This window comes from Agrilus planipennis, unplaced genomic scaffold (genome assembly GCF_000699045.2).
Source record: "Agrilus planipennis isolate EAB-ADULT unplaced genomic scaffold, Apla_2.0 scaffold24, whole genome shotgun sequence".
Taxonomy (NCBI): Eukaryota; Metazoa; Arthropoda; class Insecta; order Coleoptera; family Buprestidae; genus Agrilus; species Agrilus planipennis.
The window spans coordinates 801,997-827,902 of NW_020439076.1; the positions used below are offsets into that span (position 1 = coordinate 801,997).

At 35.0% G+C, this 25,906-nt stretch overlaps 1 protein-coding gene across 1 annotated transcript in view; it reads right to left on the bottom strand.

Moving 5' to 3' along the window:
- Positions 1-25,906, bottom strand: part of LOC108741434 (discoidin domain-containing receptor 2-like) — a 388,424-nt gene that overhangs the window by 79,062 nt on the left and 283,456 nt on the right. Inside the window, exons 7-10 of the mRNA XM_025977248.1 lie at positions 25,260-25,439; positions 24,451-24,584; positions 19,592-19,799; positions 478-632 (exon numbers count right to left, since the gene is read on the bottom strand). Of these exons, the coding sequence (XP_025833033.1) occupies positions 478-632; positions 19,592-19,799; positions 24,451-24,584; positions 25,260-25,439 (677 nt within the window). The remainder of the gene's footprint in view (positions 1-477; positions 633-19,591; positions 19,800-24,450; positions 24,585-25,259; positions 25,440-25,906) is intronic.

Sequence of the window (25,906 nt, forward strand, 5' to 3'; positions counted from 1 at the left end):
ATATTTTTACATAATAAAGTACTTATATTATTTTGTAGCCCATTAAATAAATTATAATATCAGTAGAGTATTTATGAAATTAGATTGTTAGAAAAATTAAGGGGGCGCAATATTTTTTTTTTTTTAAAGGGGGGCCCAGGTACAAAAAGGTTGGAAACTACTGCAGTAAGGTAAAGACCAAGACTAGAAGTTTTGTTTGGCTCATCACTAAGATTATGTAAATTTTAACTCCGTTAAATGGCTTTTTTTTCAGCGTTGAGGGTATCGATTAATAAAATAAAATTTATTGCATTTCACCGTAAATGAAAATTCGGCCGGACTACTTTAAGATAGAAAACTTGACTTATAACGTTATCAAAAGGAAATGAAAACAAGTGATTCTCGGTCGAAGCAGATTTCCGCCTCGGTTTCGACTACCGAATTTCGGTCAGATTAAGGGTAATAAAAGTTGCTGCAAATGACTGCCATAAATCTCACCTGCGTGTTACTGGTGGGACTGGTGGCAGGGGTGATTTCCTTGCGGGTGTGAGTGGTTTCACCACTTTCGAGACCCGGTGCAGCTGTCGAAATCGGCACTTCGGACTGCAGGTAATTCTCGTAGACATCTGCGCTTACGTTCTGCGGCAGTCGAACTAGAACAAAAGAAAATTCGTTAAGACATCCACTAATCACTTTTCTGCTTAATTGGTCCGTAAATTTTAGCGAATATAAGAAATTACTTCTTACAATCAAACCTACGATCTTTATTCCTGGAATGGAATTGTGATATGCCAGGATACTGAGTATTTCTTACAATCTTTGTATGTGCAGGATGACTGAAAATTGCTCTTATTCCTCTCGGGAGAATAAACTAACACTAATTTGGAATGATTTAACTTGGGGTTCGGAAATGCACCATTTTCGAGAAAATCTGTTTCGATTTTCAATGTGTGACACATTTTTTAGGACACAACATAACATCTAATAGTGAATTTTGTGGTTATTAGCTTTATAAAATTCAGATCCTTGTAACAAGAAAACCGAAGTAGATTTTCTAGAAAACCCCCCATTTCCGACCCCCAAGTGAAAGAGGTTCAATCATTCCAAATTAATGATATTATCTTCTCCCGAGAGCAATACGAACAATTTCCAGTAACCCTAAGTATATAAAAAAGCTTGTCCTGGATGACTAACTGATGATCAACGTACAGCCGAAACTACTGGATCGATTCCACTCAATTTTTGGTAGCATATCCTAATTATTACACAGGGGCGCATTAAGGACAGAATTCTATGAACATCGCAGTGACGTATCAGCATTTCTTCACACCCTTTTATATGTACGATAATATTCTCGGAGAGATTTCATAATAAACATTAAACTGAAATTAACTTTCTATCGTCTACATATTACTCGAAATTAATGGAAAAATTTGTTGCATCTGTTACTCCTTCGCCGGGAATCGAACCCAGGCACCAGGTGTTACCCACCAATACTCTACCACTAAGCTAAAAAAGGTGACATGAGCAACAACGATATGTACCCCCAAGATGTCACAGGTATCAAATACGAAATATTTAGTTCTCATTAGACTGCTTTCTATTAAAAGCACAGCAACGAATTTAGCCGTATTTAGTTTTAAGAGACAGAAGTAATTCTTTAATCACCAAAGTTCTGATAATTGTGCAGTTAGATTACTGTAACTATAATTATTCATCTACATTGCTCTTGTACGTATTTGTGTTTCTTGGGTGCTTTTAACTTATTGATTGTCTTTTGTTCGTTTTTGTATAACAACTTGATTATTTACATTAGTGTTTTCTGTACTTTTAATTATTAAGTAAGAAACGCTAAATAACTAGGTGTCCATGTTTCGGGAATTATTAATGATTTTATAAGCAGTTTTGGAAAAAACTACATTTTATTGAAACAGGCGTATAGGTTCAGAAGTTTACTTTTTTCAAATAAATGCATTTAGCTTCCGAAAAATTAATTCATTTCAGTTCATTCTCATGCTAAAAAGAGTAAAGTTTACTTGGTCCTATGTATATTTGAAAATTTTCTAAACAATTGAGTATAATTCAGTCGTGTTTTCGGTAAAATAAAATTGTATAAGTACCTATATAAAACGAATAAGTATTTTAACTACACGTACAGCTGCTTAATGTTTTTCAGTAAAACGATTAATAGATACCTACCGAGAGTCACTCCTGGTGCCGAACTTAATAGCTTAAATAAACAATGTACCGGAAAACACGAACGTAAAATTTAACGCTGCAGTAAAAGAAATCTATCCAATAAATCCCAAAAACTGTAACACGCCACAGATAATTCTAAAGTCTCGTCGACCGGAAATTATTGTCAGTAAACTGGAAACCGATACATTACTGCTTAAATCGATGATCAGAGAGAGTAACATTGTAATCGAAAATTTTATACATACATATATGTTATGTTCTTCGTTGTGCTTCAAGAGAGCTCTTTAAATTTCTTAAATCCACAAATATTATATCACATTTAATATAGGTCGTAGGGTTGTCAGAGTCCGAAAACTGGTTGAGCGCACATCTCCACTCCCTCTTATGGTGGGTCAATTTTCGCAACCGTAACTAAGCATTTGCGAACAACAATCTATTCTCATCGTATTTTCTTTTATTGATTTTGACAGCGTCCTTTCATCTCCAATTTACCTATTCTTTCTACTACCTTCTCATTAAAACCTTTTCTATCTATGCTTGGTATTACTTTCATCGTTTCTCTAAAAGTCTAAAACACACTGCATACTTATCACTCAGTCTTGCTACAAATATACACTATGCCTGATCAGTACTCCAGAAAAATACATAAAAAAGAAAAAGAATGAGCCATATCGCACTATTCAGTGACATATATAAACATGAGGGTAATGACCTTATCAAAAGCCCCAACTACTTCAGTATTCGCGTGATGCCGCCAGTGCGTTCTCATTGTACTGTTCGTATGTGACCACCACGTCTGTAGATTCTGGGTGAGAATATTTTTTGTATGATATTTTCACCCTCAACTTATTTCTGTTTTTTGTGGTAGTAGCAGTAACTTTGTCAATTGAATAGTAACTACGGAGTGCAGCCTACTACTGATCACTACACTCGCAATTCACCTGTCTGTGTACCAGTTGTTGCGAAGGTCACGAGTAGGTATGAGTGTTTCGTCACTTGACGCTTGCCAAACTGGCAACTGTTCTCAATATTGACGACTGGTTAAATGGGGTACTTCTTGTGCATACTTTTTACACCCTTTACGCTGTTACGCTATTACAAGATGCACCCTACACTGCCTCCAGATGTTACCTATCAAATATTCCGGAATACTGATTAGACGTACTGTATAGGTATATATTCTTAACAATATTTTTCGAATTTCTTGCAGATTCTCCGTTGTTCTTGAACAGCAAATTTTCATGGTTACTTATAGACGATGTATCACATTCAGTGTACTTATTGTTTATTTTGGAGTGGCCCAATTTTCATAAAATTGACTATTGCCTATTGCAGTATTTACTTGGGCTTGTATTTATTTTCTCTGGTAATACGAATAAAGTACGAAATGAGTAAATTCCCGCGTGTATTTACGTAGAACATCGTTGAAAATTCCCCAGTTCTCTATAATAAGGAATTTACCTTTCAAACGATAAACTTTCGGGATGGGTATTCAAGGACTTTAGATTCGGCTTTCACCTGTCCGATTCAATGGAGCGTGGGACCATGTTTATATTTCAAATACAAAGTCAACAGATGCTGGAACGAAGTTAATTAACTAGAACCGAAGACGGGAATGCGCTAGTGCTGTGTTTTCAGAAAACCGAGGGCGATTTTGGAAAGTTACCGCCAAAATAGGAAGACTGATTAAGCACAAAACGAAGATTTATGATTGTTTACTTACGTCTTAAAACGGAAAATTGAACCCGTATTATTTCAAACTACATAGAAACGGCCGTCTTGGCGAATAATGGAAAAATATTCCAACCGTTCTAATATTATATATGAAATTTCTTTTATATATAATATCATGAGTGCTGTCAGCACAGGGCAATGTAGTGTTACATAGTTAGTATCAGCAATTTCTTATGCTGAAGTGTACGATGTGTTGCATACCTATTTACAAACAATTCCTTTAAATTGAATTTTTCAAACAATTTTTAACACAAAGAAAGTGATTAAACAAATAAATAAACAGTTTCGAGCTAATAGTGACTGATAAGGGGGAAGAACTAGCACTATATAGAGAAAGTGCGCATATGTTTATTTCCAAGATGATTCTTTCTTAAATAGTTATTTTTTTTTTTCTAAAAACATATTTCGCAGTACTAAAAAGTACAAAGTTCCCACGATATCTTGTGCGTGACAGTGTTATTTTCGTTTTGATCAAGTCTTTCTTTCGCGGTTTTTATTTTCATTCTCACGACTTCGAGAGCACGCCTGTCGCATTGCACTCACCGACTTGACAATAAAAATATAATAACAAAGACATTTTGCATTGTGTCTCCAAATTGAAGATGCTGNGTCGAATTTTTTTAACCATTACAAACTACCTCAAGTTAATGAGTTGTCACAACCAACAGCAACGACTTTCCCTCATTAACTTGAGGTAGTTTGTAGTGGGTAAAAAAATTCGACTAATGATTTTTCATATTAATAGAAGTCTAATATATACACTTTATAAATTTTCTGACTGTTACTACGTATTGTTAAAAATATTTTGAGAGTTTAGGAAATTTTTCAAGAAAGCAGGTGATAGAGGGGGTTGAAAAAATATATTTGAATCTGCTATATATGCGTCACCAGTGGCAAAAAACAATTACTTAATGACAAAATATTAAAAGCTCTACCATGAGGAAATTATATAATAAACTAAGTCAGCTACCCTTTAATAAAATTAGCCGGGTGATAAACTTGGCCATAACGGGGTAAATGTCGAAGGAATACTGAAGCAATCGAATATTCGCTTTTGTGTATACGCATTCGCATGCATGTATGTACAATATTTGTATGTGTTGGAAGTTTGCTAGCTGCCATGGTTGGAGTTTAACCAAACTAGCGCGCTCAAGTTTAGGAATACGTATACGAAAACGACAGGCTCGATTATGAATATGAAAGCAACAAGCAATAGGAAGTTTATATCTTCATGGAAAGTTATTTGACGTTATGATTTATTAAAATAACCCGAGGCATGTGCTTCAAAATCCCCGTCAGGCAGCAGAGAAGTCGCAATGAGTAACATATGGTATATTTACAAAAATAGAATGCGTATACCACAAGCTTATGTAAAGATATTTTATATTTCGAAAACAATTTAATTGAAAATGTCAAGTCCTTTTGGAAGTATGTTAATAACCTAAAGTCTAATAACAGTTTTTCCTCTTATACATGCAAATCGATGACATGCAGTCGTCTGTGCATAGCAAATCATTTTCAATCTATTTTCGAGTCCGAGCTCTAATTATAAACTTTATGAAGTTCACAGCTTTTCGCCAACTCCGTCCAGCATTTCTTCATTTTCGCTTAAACAGGCGTTCCTCTCAGTTCGGGAATCAGTTAACTCCGGTCCTGACGGCCTGCCTCAATGCTTCATCAAGAAATGTCAGCTTGTTCTGAATGAAGCTATCTTAGAGCTTTTTATTCGTTCTCTGGAAGAAGGCTAATTTCCTCTTTCATGAATGTCATCTTATATTCTCCCGATACACAAAAAAGGCAATAAGGAAGACATCGAAAACTGTAGATCAATATCTATCCTAAGCACTCTAGGGAGGTTATTGGACCAACTTGTCGCTGATCATTTTGTTGACTGTTGTTGTTCTTTTCTGGTATTATATTGCAACTGCCTTTGCTCAAGGAATCAAGGTTGACTCAATCTATATTGTCTTCCATGTTTCTGATGACTCTGTCAATCATTACCGCCTACTTGCCAAGCTTCCTTCGATCGGTATTCAGGATAAAATATTGTGTTGGTTAGCCTTTTACCTCTGCGATCGGAAACAAGCTGATTTTCGGTTGTGTATCTAATTTCGGTAGAACCCTGGGGAACACCTGAAGTGACCCCCAGGGGTTTTCACCTGGACCCTCTACTTTTTATATTTTTCATAAATGATATTGCTCATCTTTTAACTAATGTTCAACTTCTAATCTGTGTTGATATCAAAATCAAGTAAATCCGATTCACTTAACATTCAAAGAGATCTTGAGGCGCTCTACAAAACTGGGCATGTACTGACCTTTTACTATTCTGTTTGTTTTCAATTTTTGTCATTTATGTTTTGTATTGATCAATTTTTTTTTATAAAAAGCTATATACTGCTCGCTGAAGTATTGAAATACAAATAAAATAAAATTGTTGAAATATATTTACCTGATCTGCTAAATTGCTTTTGCGTTAAAAGGATATTCATTATAACCAAATAAATAATTGTATTTCTGCATTATTGAATTAATTTTTGAATTAACTTGACCCACTACAAATAACTTCAAATTCAAATTCAAATTCATTGCCTCGGAATCGAACTCGGACCCTTGGTTTTACGTACCACTAAAATAGAAGGAGATGACTGCAGCAAGAGCAAACTAGGTACCCACGTACTGTCGATGTTGCTGCTGTTCGTAGATAAGTGGTAAAGCAGTAGGGCGCAAAATCAGTTGCCCGGGTTCGATTCCCGGCGAGGGAGTGCAGCAGCATTAATTTTTTCTCATTATTTTGAGGCTATTTCTAGTGGGTAAAGTTAATTTAAAAAATTAATTCATATAATTGTTTTAATTGTGTCTCTATTTACTTTTTACAGAAATAATAGTGCTTTTACAGTTGTCTCAATTATTTCAAGTATAATCTCATCAAAAGCACATAAAGAAACTTCAATCTCTTGACGACCTTAGTTTAATATGTGGTGATTAAATTTATTTAATGAATACAGATATTTCTTTTCGATTATCTTTTATGCACTTAACAATAACTATAACAAAAGGTACTGATGTAGTACATCTATGATACTATAGAATTATTCGAGCAGCAGAAATGTCGGTTTATAATTCAGCTTTTGTGTACGCTTAATCGAAGTTTCAGTATTCCATAGCAATATTATCGAATTTATGGGACCTATCAATGTAAATTCTACGACTGGAGAATAAATTCAAAAGAAAATCCAGTCGGTTGGAAATTCGACGAATAAATGGCTCGGTTCGCAAGGCGATGAACGCTCTATTTTCCAATATTTAGGAATTTTTCAGTCGAATAAAGGGTACACTTGAATCCTTAGATGGCAATATACCAATAGCCGTAAACCTACATATATATCAACATCTATTATATTAGGTACATACGTTTTATTCGAAACTAATAATCTAATACGTCGTTATTAGTAATGAATGTACAATAATATATATTCATTTATGAGAAAGTACAAAATATACATATGCAGAGGCACCAAGCGAGATAAACGATCGATTTATTGATGACAAATTCGTAAATGATTTCGCTGCTAGTTGGTGAATTGATGCTATCCTGATTCAGGTCAAAAGGCCGTCGTCGGTTGAAGTTGTTTCCTAACGTTTCGCTACCACATTCAGCATCAGAGATGGAAGGATCTCTAAAGAAGCACGCCATGGCGGTTAGACCCGAATCAGGCCAGCATCTATTTATTGAAGACTTCGTTCGCGAAAAACTACTTAAAAAAAGGTAGCCTTGATAATCTTCTCTTCATGTCTATTAAGTCCCATTGAAATCGGTTTAGACGTTTTAAAGATTAACCCCTACAGAAAGAGAAAGAGACATTTTTTTTAAGGGTTCAGCGTAGAAATGACAATTTTCAAATTGTCAGTTGCTACTAATAGGTTATAGCTTCTGAAGCTTGTTAAAATGACTCCTTCTGGACATATCCATCAGTGATCACACGTGGCGCGTGATGCGTGATGCTGTGACGCGTGACGTTACACTTTTCGGTTTTATACCCTACTTAATTTCCTTCATACCGTCAATAAAGAAGTTTTACTTCAAAAAGTGGCTCCGTTTTATTTTGAGAATTTTGGCAATTATTATAGAAATTTAAAAAAATAAATACGTCGATAACAAACAATTTTCTATCTATACATAAAAGACACGATTAATCAAAAATAAAATCAATTTCTTTCAAGGTACCTACGTGAACTTCTATACAATTTATTTTTGAATGCCGTTGTCGTGGGTGAACTTTACCAATCCGAAAAATATTTATAAAAAAGTAACTGCTTCATGTAAGAATATTGCGCCCTCCTAGAACGTTGACAAACCTTCCACTGCACGCTCTGATCTATCAGAAAATATATTTACGCGGGTCTAGAATTTAAAACGGTTTTCGAAAAAAATATACCTCTTTTCTAGCTAGGGGATAGATGTGCTTGTTTTATAGAATAGATACGTACGCAATTATATACTTTGGCCGTAAGTTGAGTACCGAACAGTGGGATATTCTATTACACCATCTATTGAATAGTACGACCTAATATAGAAAAATGCGAATCATCTTTTCTTATGAATAATAAAGTAATATAAGGAGATACTTTTAATTTTTGTAGTGTTAATTCGGTTTACTAGTGAATTTTTGAATTAATTTTATATCGTACACTACAGGTAACTTTAAATTAATGAGGAAAATTTGTTCAGCAACAATTTAATATAAATCTAATAAATGAAATTTAAAGTAGTGATGAGGAAAGCAAGACCAAGACTCAGTTTCGCGTAAGGTTTGGTCTTAGTCTTGCTGATAGATCTCGGTCTTGGTCTTATTTGTTTGGTTTTGGTTTTAGTCTTGACCTTTTCGCTCTTGGTTTTTATGTTGGTCTTGATCTTGACATTTCCGCAAGACCAAGACTCAGTTTTGTGTTTGGTCTTCGCCTAACTGATAGATTTCGGTCTTGGTCTTGTTCGTTCGCTTTGAGTTTTAACCTTGACCTTGTTCGTTTCGTCTTGGTCTTTATTTTGCATTTTTACAAGACCAAGACTCAGTTTCGCGTAAGGTTTGGTCTTAGTCTTGCTGATAGATCTCGGTCTTGGTCTTATTTGTTTGGTTTTGGTTTTAGTCTTGACCTTTTCGCTCTTGGTTTTTATGTTGGTCTTGATCTTGACATTTCCGCAAGACCAAGACTCAGTTTTGTGTTTGGTCTTCGCCTAACTGATAGATTTCGGTCTTGGTCTTGTTCGTTCGCTTTGAGTTTTAACCTTGACCTTGTTCGTTTCGTCTTGGTCTTTATTTTGCATTTTTACAAGACCAAGACTCAGTTTCGCGTAAGGTTTGGTCTTAGTCTTGCTGATAGATCTCAGTCTTGGTCTTATTCGTTCAGTTTTCGTTTTAGGGTCGACCTTGTTCGTTCGGTCTGGTCTTGATATTGCATTTTCGCAAAACCAAGACCAATATCAAGACTCAGTTTTGCAAAAGTTTTGGTCTTGGTCTTACTGATAGATGTAGGTCTTCGTCTTGTTCGTTTGGTCTTGACATTGACATTGCATTTTCGCAAGGGTGCTAAGCTTTGCTCAAGAAATTTTGAGAGTTCGATTAGTTTAGGACAGTTTTCAGAAGAGTTCGAGATATTTTCAGACACCCGATAATGCATTTTCATACTTATAAAATAGCAAAAAAATATGACGGCAAATTAATATATAATTTTAATGTTCAATGAACTTTCTACTTTGTCTACAGGTAGGTAATGTATATTGTGCTTTACACGGCAACGTCGTTGTAAACTCTTTCGAAAAAAGGAGAAAACCGGAAAAAAAGTATGTATTGGATGTACATTAACGTAATGAATATTCAAGGTATGCCGGAAGGGCTTTTAGGAGCAGACAGTGGCGTGTTGTAATAAGTCGTAGTTACCGTTTCTAGATTTACTTGTTCAACGAATTATTGTGAAAATAAGATCTTTGAAGTAAAATTTAGGACAAGTGTAATAAATAAATTCAAGAATGATAGGGTCAGATTGGTACAGACTTTTGCGGCGAGTAGGTGAATTAATGCCGTACCGATTGGGTTTAAACGCCGTCGGTTGTAACAATAAAGCGATAGGTAATTTCTGTTCGCCGTTGGTATTGCATAAAATTGAGCATATTAGTAAGTGAGAATAGTAACCTTCTATTTACTTACAATTACTGTTAATCTTTGATTCTTTTTGCATCAACAAAATCGTTCAGAACCTCAAAACCTTGAATCTTTTCACTAATTAGTATTTAATAGTACATACAAAAAAGATTATTTATTTTCGCATAATTTTGTTCGTATATAAGACTGATAAAATTTGGCATTTATTAATGGTGTAGATAGAGAGTCGTTGTGAGCTGATAATCTTTGTTAATACAACTCAGAAATTACGCGTAGTAATCGAAATCCTTAAGGCTAGCGTCTAGGGCAGGTCCCAAATCTTCGTTAATCTCTATGATTTAAAACAGTTCATTATACAATAACGAAGATACCTCGTCAATTCTAACCTTCTCTATCCACGGTATCCTCAATATTCGCCTGTAACACCACATATCGAACGCTCCTAACCTTTTCTTTTCCGCAACTTTCGCACCCGTACAGCGCCGCACTTCTTTTTATTGAAAGCAACTGCACCCTGCATTATCCTTTGCTTATATCCTTACTACTCCTTCCGTCCTGACTTATCTGAATTCCTAGATACCTAAAATCAGCCACTTCTTCTAATTTTTATCTTTATATTCGCTCTTTCCCTACTTTTTCTTCCCTTGCTTACCAGTATTTTTGTTTTACTTTTATTTATTTTCATGCCATACAATTTTTCCAAAACCGCTTCCATTTTATTTCAGGCTATCGCTAACTACTCCTCACTAGATGCTAATACTGTTATATCTACTGCAAATCTAAGCATATTAACCTTCTGCTTCTGTATATTTATCCGTAAAGTTGCCCTGTTTTTAATGTCTTCAATATTTAGACAACAAAATAACTTTCTTTATATTTATTTCTGTACTCTATTCAAACATTATTTTTTCTATAATTATGTCGAGACCTAAATGTAATAAATGTAATGAACATTTTAAATCGCTCATCTCTTCTATTTTCTAAAAGAAAAAGCCTGTACTGTACATACGGTTATTTATCTTGACGTGCAAGGTTACTCCAAACGATTTTAATAGCAATACAATTTTCAATTTCATTTTCTCTAATGGGATATCTCACTTTCCAAAAATTAATTTCCTTTTGAAACGGAGCAGATTATATTTTTCAATTTGATACCAACAACAACAGTCGTCCTACCATGTACCATAATAAAAATTAAATAGCTTCAGTGAGTGATTTTCCATCAGTGCTCGCAGCGCAACGAGCGCTCGTTGTTGTTCTGAAATTAGAGCGGCTTTGTTTTAAAATTGAAAAAAAAAAATCATTTCCGCGTCTACCTATACGCAAATGCACTTAAAGCCAGGCTTCAGTAAATTGATATGGTGCTCGTAGATCAAGCCGGACAAAATTAATTCCATTTCAATTGCAAATTCGTTCGCCTGGACTCTATTTACAGGTAATGCACATTTCATATTCGTTAATCGAATGCTTTTATGTATGCCGATAAGTGTGTTGGCACTTTCAATGTACTCAACAATGTCATCTAGGTCCCAGTTCTTGTTTGAAATCATCTGCGCAAAAATTAGAAAACACTCTTAACTAATCATCATCATAAGGTCGTCAGTCCTAAGACTGGTTGGACACGTACCGCCACTCTTTCCTATCTTGAGCTAAACTTCGCATTTCCCTAAAACTAGAACAGCCCACATCCTTAACTATTTGCGAACAGTAATCTAATCTAGGTCTACCTCTACCCCTCCTAACTCCTGTTTCTGCCACTAATATGTCTCTGACTAGACCTTCATGCCTAAGAAGGTGTTCTACCAACCTATCTCGCCTATTTTTTATTGACTTCCATAGAGTCATCTGTTCTCCTATTCTTTCCAATACCTCTTCATTTCTAACCTTTTCTACCCACGATATCCTCATCATCCGCCTATAACACCACATTTCGAATGCTTCTAACCTTTTCTTTTCCGCCGCGCTCACTGTCCATGTTTCGCACCCGTATAATGCCGAATGTATAATCCAAAAAACACCTTTAACAACCTTTTTCGAATTTCGAGCATAGAAGTGACTTCTTTTTATTAAAGGCGACATGATCCTGCGCTATCCTCTGCTTTACGTCCCTATTACTCCTTCCATCCTGACTTATCTGACTTCTTAGATATCTAAAATCAGTCACTTCTTCTAATTTTTCGTCTCCTATCTTTATATTCGCTCTTTCCCTATTTTTTCTTCCCTTGCATACCAGTATTTTAGTTTTACCTTTATTTATTTTCATACAGTACTGATCTGTCAGTACCGCTTCCATTTTATTTAAAGCTATCTCTAGGTCCTCCTTGCTAGATGCTAATACTGCTATTAACTATTTTTAACTAATAATGAACAAAAATCGCCTTCGTATTGAAGTTTTGTCTTGTTTTTCCTTGGTTCTGATCATTTAACAAGACTAGGACCTAGTTATGCTGGCACGACCAAGAACAAGACTAAATGAACAAGATTACGATGAATGTTAAAATTCTTGAAAAATTGTGATCTAAATTCTAATATAATTACAAAATGGAATGAAATAATTCAATGAGAATTATGTTATTTTTAGAAATATGGTCACCTATTGGAACGGTTCCCTGGTAAACCAGAAAATTTGAAGAATGTCCTGAAATAAACACACAAATATGACCAAGGTTAAGGCGTAATGTCGAAGAGCAATACTAATAGGAAGATTAAATGTTCTACATGAAGACCAAGGTCCTGGTATTTTATTTATCACTACTCTTAACACCACGCCATTCTTATATTAATGCAAACTTCCAAACACAATATTAGCTACTAGTTGATCGTGTTCAAATTAGGACTGATGAGTAGGTATCGTTGTCGATGGTGTATAGTACTTACATTTTAACCAATGAGGTCATTGAATTTTGAATATTTGCGTTAATGTAAAAAGCATGAATACTGGATACAAGGTGAGTCACTAATCCGAAATAGGCCATTCATATATGTATACATCAAAATAGAAAAAAATGTTTTAAATAAATAGAGTTGAGTTATAATAACGTAAAAATATTTTCAACCCGAGTTCTGGCGTTATTTCACGTTTCTGGGAAAATTTAACGTATGCAGTGTTTGACGCCATTTTAAATATCTCAGAATCGAAAGGACTTAGAAGTTTGCGGTTTTCATATTTCTTTTCTGGATGAAATCGCCTATCATCTGTAGGTATTAGTTAGACACGTACATTATAAATAGTATGATATTTATCAGTGCCAATATTCACAAATCCAAACAGGTAAACTTCTTCTTTTAACCGAATATCATATTTTTTCTCACATAGTATAAGTTTTCTTTCGACTGATATAGAGGTGTTGGTATCTGTGAGCAGAAGTTTTTGAGAAATATGTAATTTTTTTGAAAGTTTTTAATAATATCGTTTTATAAAGTTAACCGTTTTAAAAAGTTTAGCGAGTTTTTTATTTTATTTTCTGTTTACGCAGTAATTCTTAATTAAGGGAGTAGAAGTAGATGCAAAAGTTGTACCTGTTGGAATTTGTGAATATTGGCACCGATCAATATCATACTATTTGAAATGTACGTACCTGTCTAATACCTACAGGTGATTTCAATTTCATCCAGAAACGGAATATGAAAACCGTAAACCTTTAGGTCCTTTCGTTTCTGAGATATTTAAAACAGCGTCAAACACTGCAAACGTCAAATTTTCAAAGGAACGTGAAATAACTCCAGAACGGTGCGACCCAGGTTTGTTGTTTTTTTTATGGGGAATTCAAAAAGGCAATAAAAAGTAGAGGATTCCGTTTAAAATAATGAAGTTACTGTGCATTTTCAATATAACTGGAAGTCCGCCATATTTGAAAATATTTTTGCGTTGTTATATACTTAACCCTATACAACTTTTATTTGAAAAAAATTTCTCTATTGTGAAGTATACGTTTATGAATGACCGATTTCGGCTTAGTGACTCACCCTATATAATCTTCGTATGTAATATATGTGAATACCGCCCAAAAAATTTTATAAATTGGTAGACAGCGCTGTGAATTCAAGGTCGGGATGTTGGTGACCTTGAATTCGTAGCAATCACCCTTCTCTTGTTCATTTTATTAAATTTTGAGCACAACTTTTAAAGATTTACAAAGTTGTGACTCTTTAACTGTTACAATGTTACTGGTTAAAAACATGAAATCCATTATTAACAAGGTGAGAGCGATACAGGATCTTTTTAAGTTCCGACTTTTTTCGCAGCTCTTGGGTACAATGTCACATTAATTTCGACTTCATTGTTCCGTAAATAAGGGCCGCTGGTGGTGGACGTTTCGTCCTAGAACGTAATCCGTACAAATTCCGCAAATATTATGTTTCAGTTTGGGAGCATTAGCTTCGAATGTAAAACAAACAAAATTCCTTTCCTCTTTAATGGAAGGATAAATGGACGGGGGCAAAAAAGCGGCAATCGGATTAGAGGACAAACATTTCAGCTTAAACGGCTGATTTATGGCAGTTTACTATTAAAATAAAGCCAAGAGAGAACCTGAGACGGAAGCGGGGGCTTCTGGCATTGCAATGGTAACGTGCGGGTCCATTTGTGTCCACGGATATTTCCCATTTCAACGGACAAAAAGGTGGCGAGCGGCAACAAATTATAACATTAAAAAACCCTAAAAATGAAAATGATAAATAGCTAAGTGTCCTTACTTCTTTCCAAGAACTATTGACGCAAAAATTAAGGAACAACTCCAGCAAAAGGAATTAACAAGAACAAATGTTGAATGAAAAATTGGATTGATCGAATGTTTTGTTCATTTTGCATTTGATACAACAAATACCTCTGAAATTTAGATATACAGGGTGTCAGAAAGTAAGTTTAATTTGGTCATAGAAGTTTTAAATTACGACGGGAGGTGCTATAGCGTTGAAATGCTCGCAAATATAGAAAATTATCCACCGTGGTATGCATTGTGTCACTAGCAGACCACAACAAAGATGGCAGCACTTTTACAAAGTAGATAAATATTCAGTGATACGTTTGTTAAGTAGCGAAGGAGAAAAATCAATTAATATTCATCGAAGAATGCAAAAACAGTATGTGTATGAATGACATATAAGAAGCCACCGTTAAACTGCAACTGCGCCTGTCATTGTCGTTGCAGTGGATCGAATTATTAGAGAAGACAGATGAATGACAATCGACAAGACGTTCAAGTTTGGGAATAGGTAATAACCACTGAGAGTTAGGTCAGGACTGTAGGGTGGGTAAACCAAAATTTTGAAGCCCAACTTCTGCAAGGCAGCCATCTCAACACGATTCCTTTAAATTTTAATATCTTGCTCAGCAAGAAGGAAAACACCTTTGGCCAATTTTTCTCTTCTTTTTTCTTTGACTGCTTCCTTTAACCGCAGTAGGATTGAAGCATAGTATTCTCTAGTTGTGGAGACACCTTTATCCCTATTATCGATTAAGAGGATGCCTTCTGAGTCCCAAAAGACTGTCGACATAATTTTACAAGCCGGCTGTGACACCCTAAACTTCTTGGGTAGTGGTGTGCCTTTTTGTGCCACTGCAAAGTCCTGTTTGGACTCAAGTTCATAATGATGAGCATAAGTTTCGTTCCCAGTAACAATTCGAGTCAATACTCCATCTTCATCTTCACTACAGAAGTCCAAAAACGAGCGAGAATACCCATCTTGCGTTGACTTTAGTCATGCCAAGATAATCTTCAAGAATTTTAAAAGTGGTTGAATCTGATACTCCTACCATTTCTGTGAGCTGTTTCTTCTTAAGTCGGGCATTTTCCAATATTAATTTTTCGACTTTTTCAATGATTTGTGGAGTGGTCACTTCAATCGGCCGGCTTGACCGTGGGTCGTCTTCATGTGAGTCTCTGTCTTGCCTAAAAAGGGTGTTCAACTTGTAAACCATGGTTTTACCTGGGCAAAAGTCCCTGTAAACGGATGACATCTCTTCCAGTATGGTTTGAACTGATTTTCTTTGCTTGGTAAAGAACTTTATAACAGCGCGGTACTCGATTTTCTCCATATTTCACAATTTGTTCCAGATTGACTTCATTCGTCAACGATAGTTCAAAGGCTACTGACCCAACTAATGATGAGTTACTTAATTCGTAATGACTCGAGTAAGTACCTTCACTAATGACCTACCTACCCATTCCACGAATTTAAAAACGTATCCTCGTATGATGCAATGTAATGAATTATTTTTATTTTGCCTTTAAAAAATATTCAAGGTTAGTCTTTGGACTCACCCTTGTATTTCTATTAGAAGCTCGACATTTTAAGAGGAACTATTATCTATTACTGTAGGATTTAAACGTTTAAGAGGGATTACTTACTTCTTACTCTCAGTATTGTGGTATTTATAAATGTTAGACATAAAATCCAAAAGCAGTTTTTCCGATTCAGAAAATGAACGTTGATCCACGTTCAACTATAAGCGAAAGTCATACTGGAACCATTTCGTTTTCAAAAAGCTTTTTATAGTGTACGAGTTCACATAATACAAGATAGTAAATAAGAAATAGCAATTTTTGTTCTGCAAGATAAGAGCGGAGCTCGTTAAATAAATTTCGTTGCGGATAATTTAAAAGAAGTGCTTCGTGAGCCGTTTTTCTCGCGTTGGCCCATCGCGTTTTATAGATAAAGGCCAAATGTTTTACACTTTTCGCGTTCACGCTGAAAATATCCGAAGGGGAAGAACCGGGGAAACCACACTATTAAACACAGGCTATTATTAACTCTAATTTTTTTTTTCTTACGTTAACCTCTTATTCGAAGGTGGCTTTAATATAGTTTTTTGCCATTGTGTATAGGTACTCGTCACCTTTTGTCTTTGGAGGCTTTTTGATCAAGTTTAATTACTACAGAGATCATGACAACTTCCGAATCCGGGGTTTCGGAGGCTATATTACATTTATTAAGACGATTTAATTTGTTTAGGTGAACAACAAAATATTAATTAGAAAGAGGCAGTTGCTTCGCCGCTTTTTACACTTTCAATACATTAATCGATCATTTGCATATTTAATAATTACCACGTTAAATAATAATCAGATCTGAACAGCATTTTTCACTTAACCTCCGCAACTGCGGAAGTTCTGCACACTTTTTTACACGTGCTTCTGCATTTGGTTCCGCAAATTTTTAATGGTGACGATATTACGGATTTTACTAAATTACTAGAAATATCGTAGAAACACGAGCATTGTAATCGATTACTCGGCAAAGATCACTAAATAATGTTCATTAGGTACGTATACTTGCCTCTACTAAAATTTAATTATTAAATGTGTGTTCTGAAATATAACCTAGCATACTAGCCAGTGCTGACGACGTCATGAATCGACGCCATATTGTACTGATGTGTCGCCATATTGTACTGGTTAAACAAGTCTGACAGTAGTATATCAAACGGGCGTGTGTGCAATACACTTTGAGGAGTTTTTTATTGTAAGAAACTTTAAAGCTTTTGGAGCAAAAATGTTGTAAATGAACACAAACACTATTCTTAATATGACGTCAACGCACTGGTCAGTACATTTCGGAACCAATCAACAGTATGGCATCGCTTCATGACGTCATCAGCACTGGTCAGTATGCTGGGTCATATTTTGGAACACACCTTAAGAAATTTAACAAAAAAATAATTGATAAGGAATTATTATTTTTTATATTAATTATACTTCCGCTTCGGCAAAAATTTATTATTGACGTCTGTTTCCGATTATTTTCTTGCTATCACATTTCCGCAGAACCGTCAATAAAGGTCTCAGCGAAGATGAGAATAACAACAAAACAATTAGAAGTGATAATGCTTGCCTCTGCGTTGTTTGTTGAAACTAAAGAACAGAAATATCTCGTTTAACCTTTAATTTAAAGGATCTGGGGCTTTTATTAAAAAATGTTCTCTCCCGAAAAAAAATTTAATCATTTAATTTCAACTGATGCTTTGATGCTAAAAGTGTTTTTCTCTTCCGTCAGGCCGTATAAAAATAAGTCGAACTGAAATGAAATGGCAAACAAGATTTTTTAAGAAAAAGCAAAAAGGCTTTTATTTGGATTATACCTACTGTTGGTAACTAAAAAAAAACTCAGAGAATCAAAAATATACTATTGTTAGGTGTGCATATTTTGTCATAAAAATAACCAAAATAAAAAAATTACACTTCAAGGACTAAGATCCTTGGGCCGTCTATAAAACGAAAGCATTAATATGGAAAATGCTACTTCAAACATTTTTTTCAGTTGAAACTACCTTTCTGCTTCTTGGTTTTAGCCAATCTAATGATGTATCAGTCATTAAAAGAGAGCTGCTTTTAATTTAATTTCGTCTTTAGAAAAAGATTTTCTCTAGAAATGCTGTATTGATTAATTTTAGGGACGAGAGTTTTCGTGGGATACCGAATAAGACGTTTTATTAAAAAATATTTTCACATTCAGACAAAAAAGAATTTAATCATTTAATTTCGATTGCGACGTTCGTTGGAAGACTTTTTCTTCATCTCGCCGGATTGGAAATAATCCAGTTGAGGCCGAATAAACGAAAAAACTTCGTCATAAGCGTAACCGTTTAGGGGTTGTTTTCGGTTCAATGCGGTGTGGAGATGATTTATTTCGAACGCAGTTTTAAATTGATTAAAATTCACGAGTCGTCCTCAAAGTGCGGAGACGACGAAAGATTTTCTGATGTCTAGTGAGCGCCTTTTGCAACCCCCGGGATTAAGAAAGTGTTTAAATATTCCAATGGCAGAATGCAATTCGTTATCTTTTAAGTATCAAAAGAGCACTGTCGTCTAACCAAACTCAACCAATATCAGTACTGCCTTTTAATTAAATATACAGGACCACTTTTTTGTTCTTTATTCGATAATTAACTAAATCTAATCCTACAGGAATTGTCTATTTCATTAACATGTTTCATTTAGTTTCATTAGTATAGATACTACAAACAAAAATCATCTATTTAAATTCTGAATTTCGATACTTCTCAGTCCTTAACTGTTATGTATTGCGTGCCGATGAGGACTAATAAGTCCTATATCGCGATCTTCGTATGTTTAATACTGTCTGCTACAGAAATTGTTTATTTCATTAATAGGTTTCATTACGTTTCATACCTATTTATGTACATTATTGACACTACAAACAATAATTATCTACTTAAATTTTGAATTTCGATAGTTCTCGGTCCTTATCTTTTATGTCCTGCGTGCTGATAAAGATTGATAAGTCCTATATCGCGATCTTCCTCTGTATAAATACTGCCTGTTGCTGAATCTAATCCTACAGGAATTGTCTATTTCATTAACATGTTTCATTTAGTTTCATTAGTATAGATACTACAAACAAAAATCATCTATTTAAATTCTGAATTTCGATACTTCTCAGTCCTTATCTTTTATGAATTGCGTGTTGATGAGGACTAATAAGTCCTACATTGCGGTCTTCGTCTGTATAAATACTGCCTGTTGCTTAATATTATAAATATTAGGAAGTCGACTTACCAGTTCTAAATGAAATTTCACTTATCAGAATCCATTTATTGGAGAAGAAGAACCGAAGTTGTACAAATCTCGCCACACGACCTCTGAGATCGATCGTTATATTTTCGGCAGATTCTCTACTATAATCTTTCGTAATGGAAACCCAAACGGGTGTCGTCTGATACTGAACGCCGTCAAAACTAAAACAGGCTTCAGCAGCCGAAAAGACCTGGAATCAAAAGGAAAACTATTAATTTTAATATACGACTCTAATAACACTAAAATCTTAAAGGATTACCCTAAAACATATATAACATCAATAAAATACAACTGATTAGCGTTTACAAACGATTCATTATCGTATAGTATTAATATACATATACAGGATGTTTCTGAAATAATTAGCGAGTTTTAAAGGGTGTTATGTAACAAGATGCGACAGGGAATCGCATGGTGAATAAAGCAGCGTGGTTAAGGGACAAAAAAAATTATTAGAACCCACATAAAGGAGTCAAACGGATTTAGATCAGGATTACGGGGCGACTACGGTACAAGGCCTGTTCGTCCAATCCAGCGTCTATTAAGGAAATATTCGTCTAGAAACTAACGCATCGGTGAATGTAATAATTAATAAGAATATTCTGCACTGACCTATGGCACTGACACATTGACCGAGTTCTAATGACTTCGACTGTCTAGGTGCAAGTTTACAACGTTAAAAGAACAAAAGTACTCTACGCTAGCTGTTGTAACATAAACATCGGCAATCAGACTTAATGAGTACAAAAATACAAAAGAAATACAATATGGATGCTGCTAAGTAGCAGCTGATGATTGAATGCGGCATTGCAATGTCTTATTTTCCTGTGTGATTCAACCAGGAGCGAAATGACCTTTGCCTATATTTTCAAATATGGTTTTCTCGAAAACGGTGGGCTTTTGAACCACCAAAGGTTTAATTATTTTCCTGTTTTATAGTTTCCTACCACCTTCAGCAAGCCTGCTACAGGCCTGACACTCGAAGCTGGCGGAAATTTTAAAATGAATGCGCGGTGGCAGAAGTAGACATTTTTAGGTATAACGATTACAGCCCTCTTTCTTCAGTATCCCTATCAGGGGCGTAGATTAAATATTTAAGAGCAGGGTTCAATTTACAAAATTAAATTAAAAAATTAACTTATTCGGTTGGTTTTCTTGTTGTAGATATTTAAAGTTTATATAAAAAAGAAATAGGCGTAACAATTTAGTTTAACATGATTTATATAAATATTATGTTAGATAATGAGCAAGTAATAGACATACAAACAGAAGAAGTAATTGTTGATGCCGTAGTAACTCCGGTGAGGACAATGAAAGTGAAAACTAACTACAAAACAAATAAAAACATCGTGTTTATTTTATTTCTTTTTTCATAAGTTATGTTTCTATATTATTTCCTAGTACGCAACTGTCCTATCGGTATTAATACAATAATTTACAACTACTGAAGACTTATTTGTGAATCGGTTCCGAGTGATTTACCCAAAAATGCCATAAATGGGCAAGTAGCTGCGCGGTCGCTTGCCGGCTTCGTTCGTCCGACCTGTACTTATTTCAGAAACACCCTAGATAAAACGCGAAGGCGACAGGGAAATAAACAATATCCACTATCATATATTGATTTCTGTCGAATGATACTTCCTTATCGTCTGTCCTTGGACGTTCCTCAGATAGTAGAGAAATCATATACTGCATACTCAAATGTACACACACTTTTTTAGCAAAAATGAAGCGAGTAATTCGTATAAATTTGGTACCATTACATAAATATTTTCTTTTTTATTGTTGTAGAAATACTTCAAATTGAAATAATTAAATATTGAATTATTTTTTATTAAATTTGTAGAATATTATTATTGAATTTTTTTATTACAGTATCATCTACTAGTAGATACCTACTACTTCGTACCACATATGTATACTTCGTTTACTTTCTCTAGCGATATGCCCCTTCCAATGGCTTGGATGCGGGCTGGCAAAATCGTAGGTAGGGAGAAAAAAGCTCATTACACTCTCGACTCATATTCATTAAACAAACTTTTTCATACAGTACCTACCAAATGTTTAGTTCAATCATGAATAGTAGTGCGAGTTGGAAACAGCGTTAAAGCCTTGAATATGTCTTCAAATATAAATAAACATCTCGTTGATATTTTCAGTGGTAATTGATACTAATAACAGTACATTTGAGCAATGTAATTGTAGTGGATAAAATGGTCAATTTTTTCGTACAGTACTGTACGGATTATACGCTCCTCACCAGTTAAGAGTTTTGCCGAGAGTTGTCTCCTTTCTTTTCTAGTGTTGCCTAGTGCTGTTCTTTTCTACTTTGCGCCGGTTAAGCTAAAGGTCACATCGCTAGAGAAACTAAACGAAGTATAATATCAGCGAACATGGATTATAATATCTGTGTTCGCTGATAATACAATTGTCGTGCATAATTAATGCAGCCAGATGGCAGGATTAATAGTATCTATAATTACTCAACATTTGGTGTTAATAGTGCCCAAAAGTCGTAAAGCTGTTAATCTGCCGTAGAATTTAAAGTTTATTCTTTAATTTTACTTCGAATTCGTAAAATAACCATTTATCGACCTGTTTAAATTTCTTGGTTAAGTAACAATTGCAGTTTTCGTTTGGAAGTTTAAAATTATATGTATGCAAAGGAACGAGACAAAAAAATGAAAAATTCAGTTCCAGTGGGGCCAACATTTCCTTCTCATTTCCCGTTCAATTTAATATTCTCCATTAGCCGTCACTGCTCGGGAAGAGAAAGAAAAGCATGAGCCAACTTTACGTCGTCGGCGCCGAGGCGGTTGGTTGCGGGTAAACTTTGCCAAGCTCGTGCCTGTCAAGGTACAGTTTCTCAATTTCCTTGATTTGCATATCATCCGTTTGATGTTACGCCGGAATATTAAATCAAGTCGCAAAGTAAGTATCAAATATGAAATCGCACACCACGCCATCTAGGTGAAGATGATTAACGGAATTATGTTAGGGAAAATGTGATTAGGACGTACACCCACATTGCGCTTTTGTACATACTATTAGGTTTACCTTACAGATACATATGCACATACTCCTACATGTAGTATTCTACGACTAGATAAGAACGGTTGTGTAAAAAATTTATCAGGAATACACATCATAGAAATGCTTTTATTGCAATTTTATATAAAACAAAGAAATTCGAAATGGTCAGTATTCTGTCCAAATTGTTGGATCTCATCAGCGCGCCGCAGACAGTTTCGACAAAACACAGGCTAACTCTACCTGCTGCCTTAACACAGCGTTTTATGAATTCCTACAAACGGCGCGGTAAACGCCATCTGTAGTACAATGCTACATTTAGTGGAATTCATTATGTTTTTTTTATTTTAAATCTATCTCTTTTATCCCTCGGGAACAGTGTTTATTTCTGGATAAAAGGTACTCTATGTCATTTTCTGAACCCCTGGCAATGTGTGCACAAAATTTCATGAAAGGTTTTACCCGCGGCTTCGCTTACGTTGATGTTCTAAAAACGTGTCAGAGACAACCACCTAAAATTAATTTTTGAAGTGAAACTTCTTTACGCACGGTAGGGTAAGTTCGTTTCATGCGAGTTGCTATGTAACGAAATCATGCAATGGATGTCCCCCCTCTACTCGGCCACGTAGTCGAGTTCGTAGTGGGGATCGCTTGAGCCGAGAGCGCGCTTCAATGCAACATTCGTTACAGATTTTGTATAAGAACAAAGGCTTTCACGGCCGGAATCCATAGTAGAATGAAGATTCGGGCTATAGGGCCGTGGTCTAAGTGAACTGTTGTGTCCAGACGTTCCGTCAGCTACTGCGGCTGACATCCTCAGTGGTAGTGCTGCGTTGACAACGTGAACGTAGATTATATCTCGAAGTCTCGACAACGACTGGGTCAACGCAGCACTACCACTGAGGATGTCAGCCGCAGTAGCTTACGAAACGTCTGGACAGCACAGTTCACTTAGACCACGGTCCTATAACTAGGGTTGCCTCTATTTCGACTGTGCGTACGTTATATTTTACAAGACATATAAAGTACGCAAAAATACTTTATTTAAGGCCTTAAGTAAACATCGTAATTTTGTAAGCGATTATTCGAAATTCAGAGTATTTTTGCATTAATAATATTGCACAGAAAAATGGCAAGCCATATTTGCGGAACAACCTGATTTCCCAAATCTGTTCAAAGTAGTGTCACTTTTGCTGTCCGTTCCGGCCACTTCAGCCTTTACATAAAAAGTATTCTCTGTTATGAACACAAAGTGGCGGGACGACAGGAATAAAGCTTCATTAAAACTAATTAAAAATGGACTTTTACTTTACTTAAATCTTTGTTTGCTATGTTTAGAGGCTATTAATATATTTAAGAGCGACAGCAATTTGTTACTGGCTGCTAGGTGTAACAAAAAATATGTTTTTAAAAACAAAAAATAAAATACTTTATTTTTATGCTGAGTACTTTTGTTTTTGAACCATTTAGTCGAGAAATACTTGAGAAATGTAAAGCCTGAAAAGGTAGCAACCCTACGTATAGCTCGAATCTACTTTTGGGATTTTGTAGTTTATTATTCATTCTACTGTATTTTGAAGGTTTGTTAAAAAAACAGTGGACATTAATAATAATTTAACTAAAATATTATTAATTTTTAACAGTCCATATTTTCACATCCAGTAATAATGTCGGTAAAATTGTAAGTTCGCGAACGAAATGTAAAATAACAACTGAGGAAAATAAAAAACCCCGTCCTGGAAAGTGGAATTGAATTGACGAATGATGAAAGGAAAGCAGAAAAAAATATTGTATAAGGGGCACACACTTACTTGAACACCTCTGGTGAACATGTTATTCGCATGGATTTGAACTGAAGAAAACTCGTATAGGCCATCGAATTCAAACGTGATATCAACAGGTTCTCCCTCCCGCGTCTCGTTATTCCACCCTATCCAACGGCTTCCTGAAAATAACACACAAAGGAAATCAGTGTGCATATATATAAATATATATGAGATAAATTGAAGAAACTTCGGAAGTTGCTAAAGATAAAATACTTCGAAGTGGTCTGTATTCTGTCGAAACTGCCAGAAGCGGATCGCGATTTCGATCTTTTTGGATCTCATCAGCGCGTCGCGTCTGGCAGTTTCGACAGAATACAGACCACTTCGAATTATTTTATTCGATTATGGTAACGAGCCTATCACGTTGAGGTTGGCTACGCCAGGATTCGTTTTCAGCAAGTAGATATCCACACAAGTGGACCTTGTAGAAGAATACGTAATCCGAAAATGTAGCATCGTGCATACTGCGCCATTTGTAGTATTTTACTACAGATAGATGATAAAAACGTAATGTTAAATTTTATATCAATTAAAATTATTGGTAATGATTCTTATATTATTAAAAAATAATCATATTTGATGAAATTTTTTAAAGAATCTTCACTTTTGGTCGATTCATTTTCAAGAATTATAACAGAATTTATATTCATTTGGTGGAAATTCATTTCGAATAATAATTAAACAATTTCAAAAACAAATGCAATTCTATGAAAATCCATGTTTTATTAAATTATAAGAATGTTCATAGCATTGCATCAGTTAGCAATTAGGTATTATATATTGAAAGAATTTACCTGATTTTTCTCCTTCAAGTTGTTTCTGATAGTCGTCATCTCCAAAGAGACCATCAACCAGCTGCCCCAGGCCATTTCTCATTAGATTCTCGTACAGTATTCCGTCATAACTGACATCCGTCAGGTCTACATCCAAGTCTCTTATCTCTCCTCTAGGAGCATCATACTTTACAATACTTTCTGAAGTAGAAAGAAAATTTTTATTATTAAAACAGGTCTCCATCAATCTTTACCAAATAAATAAAGAAGAGATTTGCCAGCTTTGGGAGGTAACAAAGATGCAGAAGATGATTGATACGATGAATTTGAAATAGAAGGTACATTCTCTACTACAATTATTTAGTATGTCCTTCTATTCAGAAAAACGCTTCATTTTATTGACGCTTAATAATAAAATTGTTCGGTTGCTTACTGTACAGTGTGTCTTATTACCAGAGATGTGATTTATCACTACATAGTATAAAACAAAGTCGCTTTCCCGCTGTCTGTCCCTATGTATGCTTAAATCTTTAAAACTACGCAACGGATTTTGATGCGGTTTTTTTTAAAAGATAGAGTGGCTCAAGAGGAAGGTTTATATGTATAATACATGCATAATATAGTAGGGAAACACTGATAATTTTAGAGGTTTCTAATGTGATGTCGTA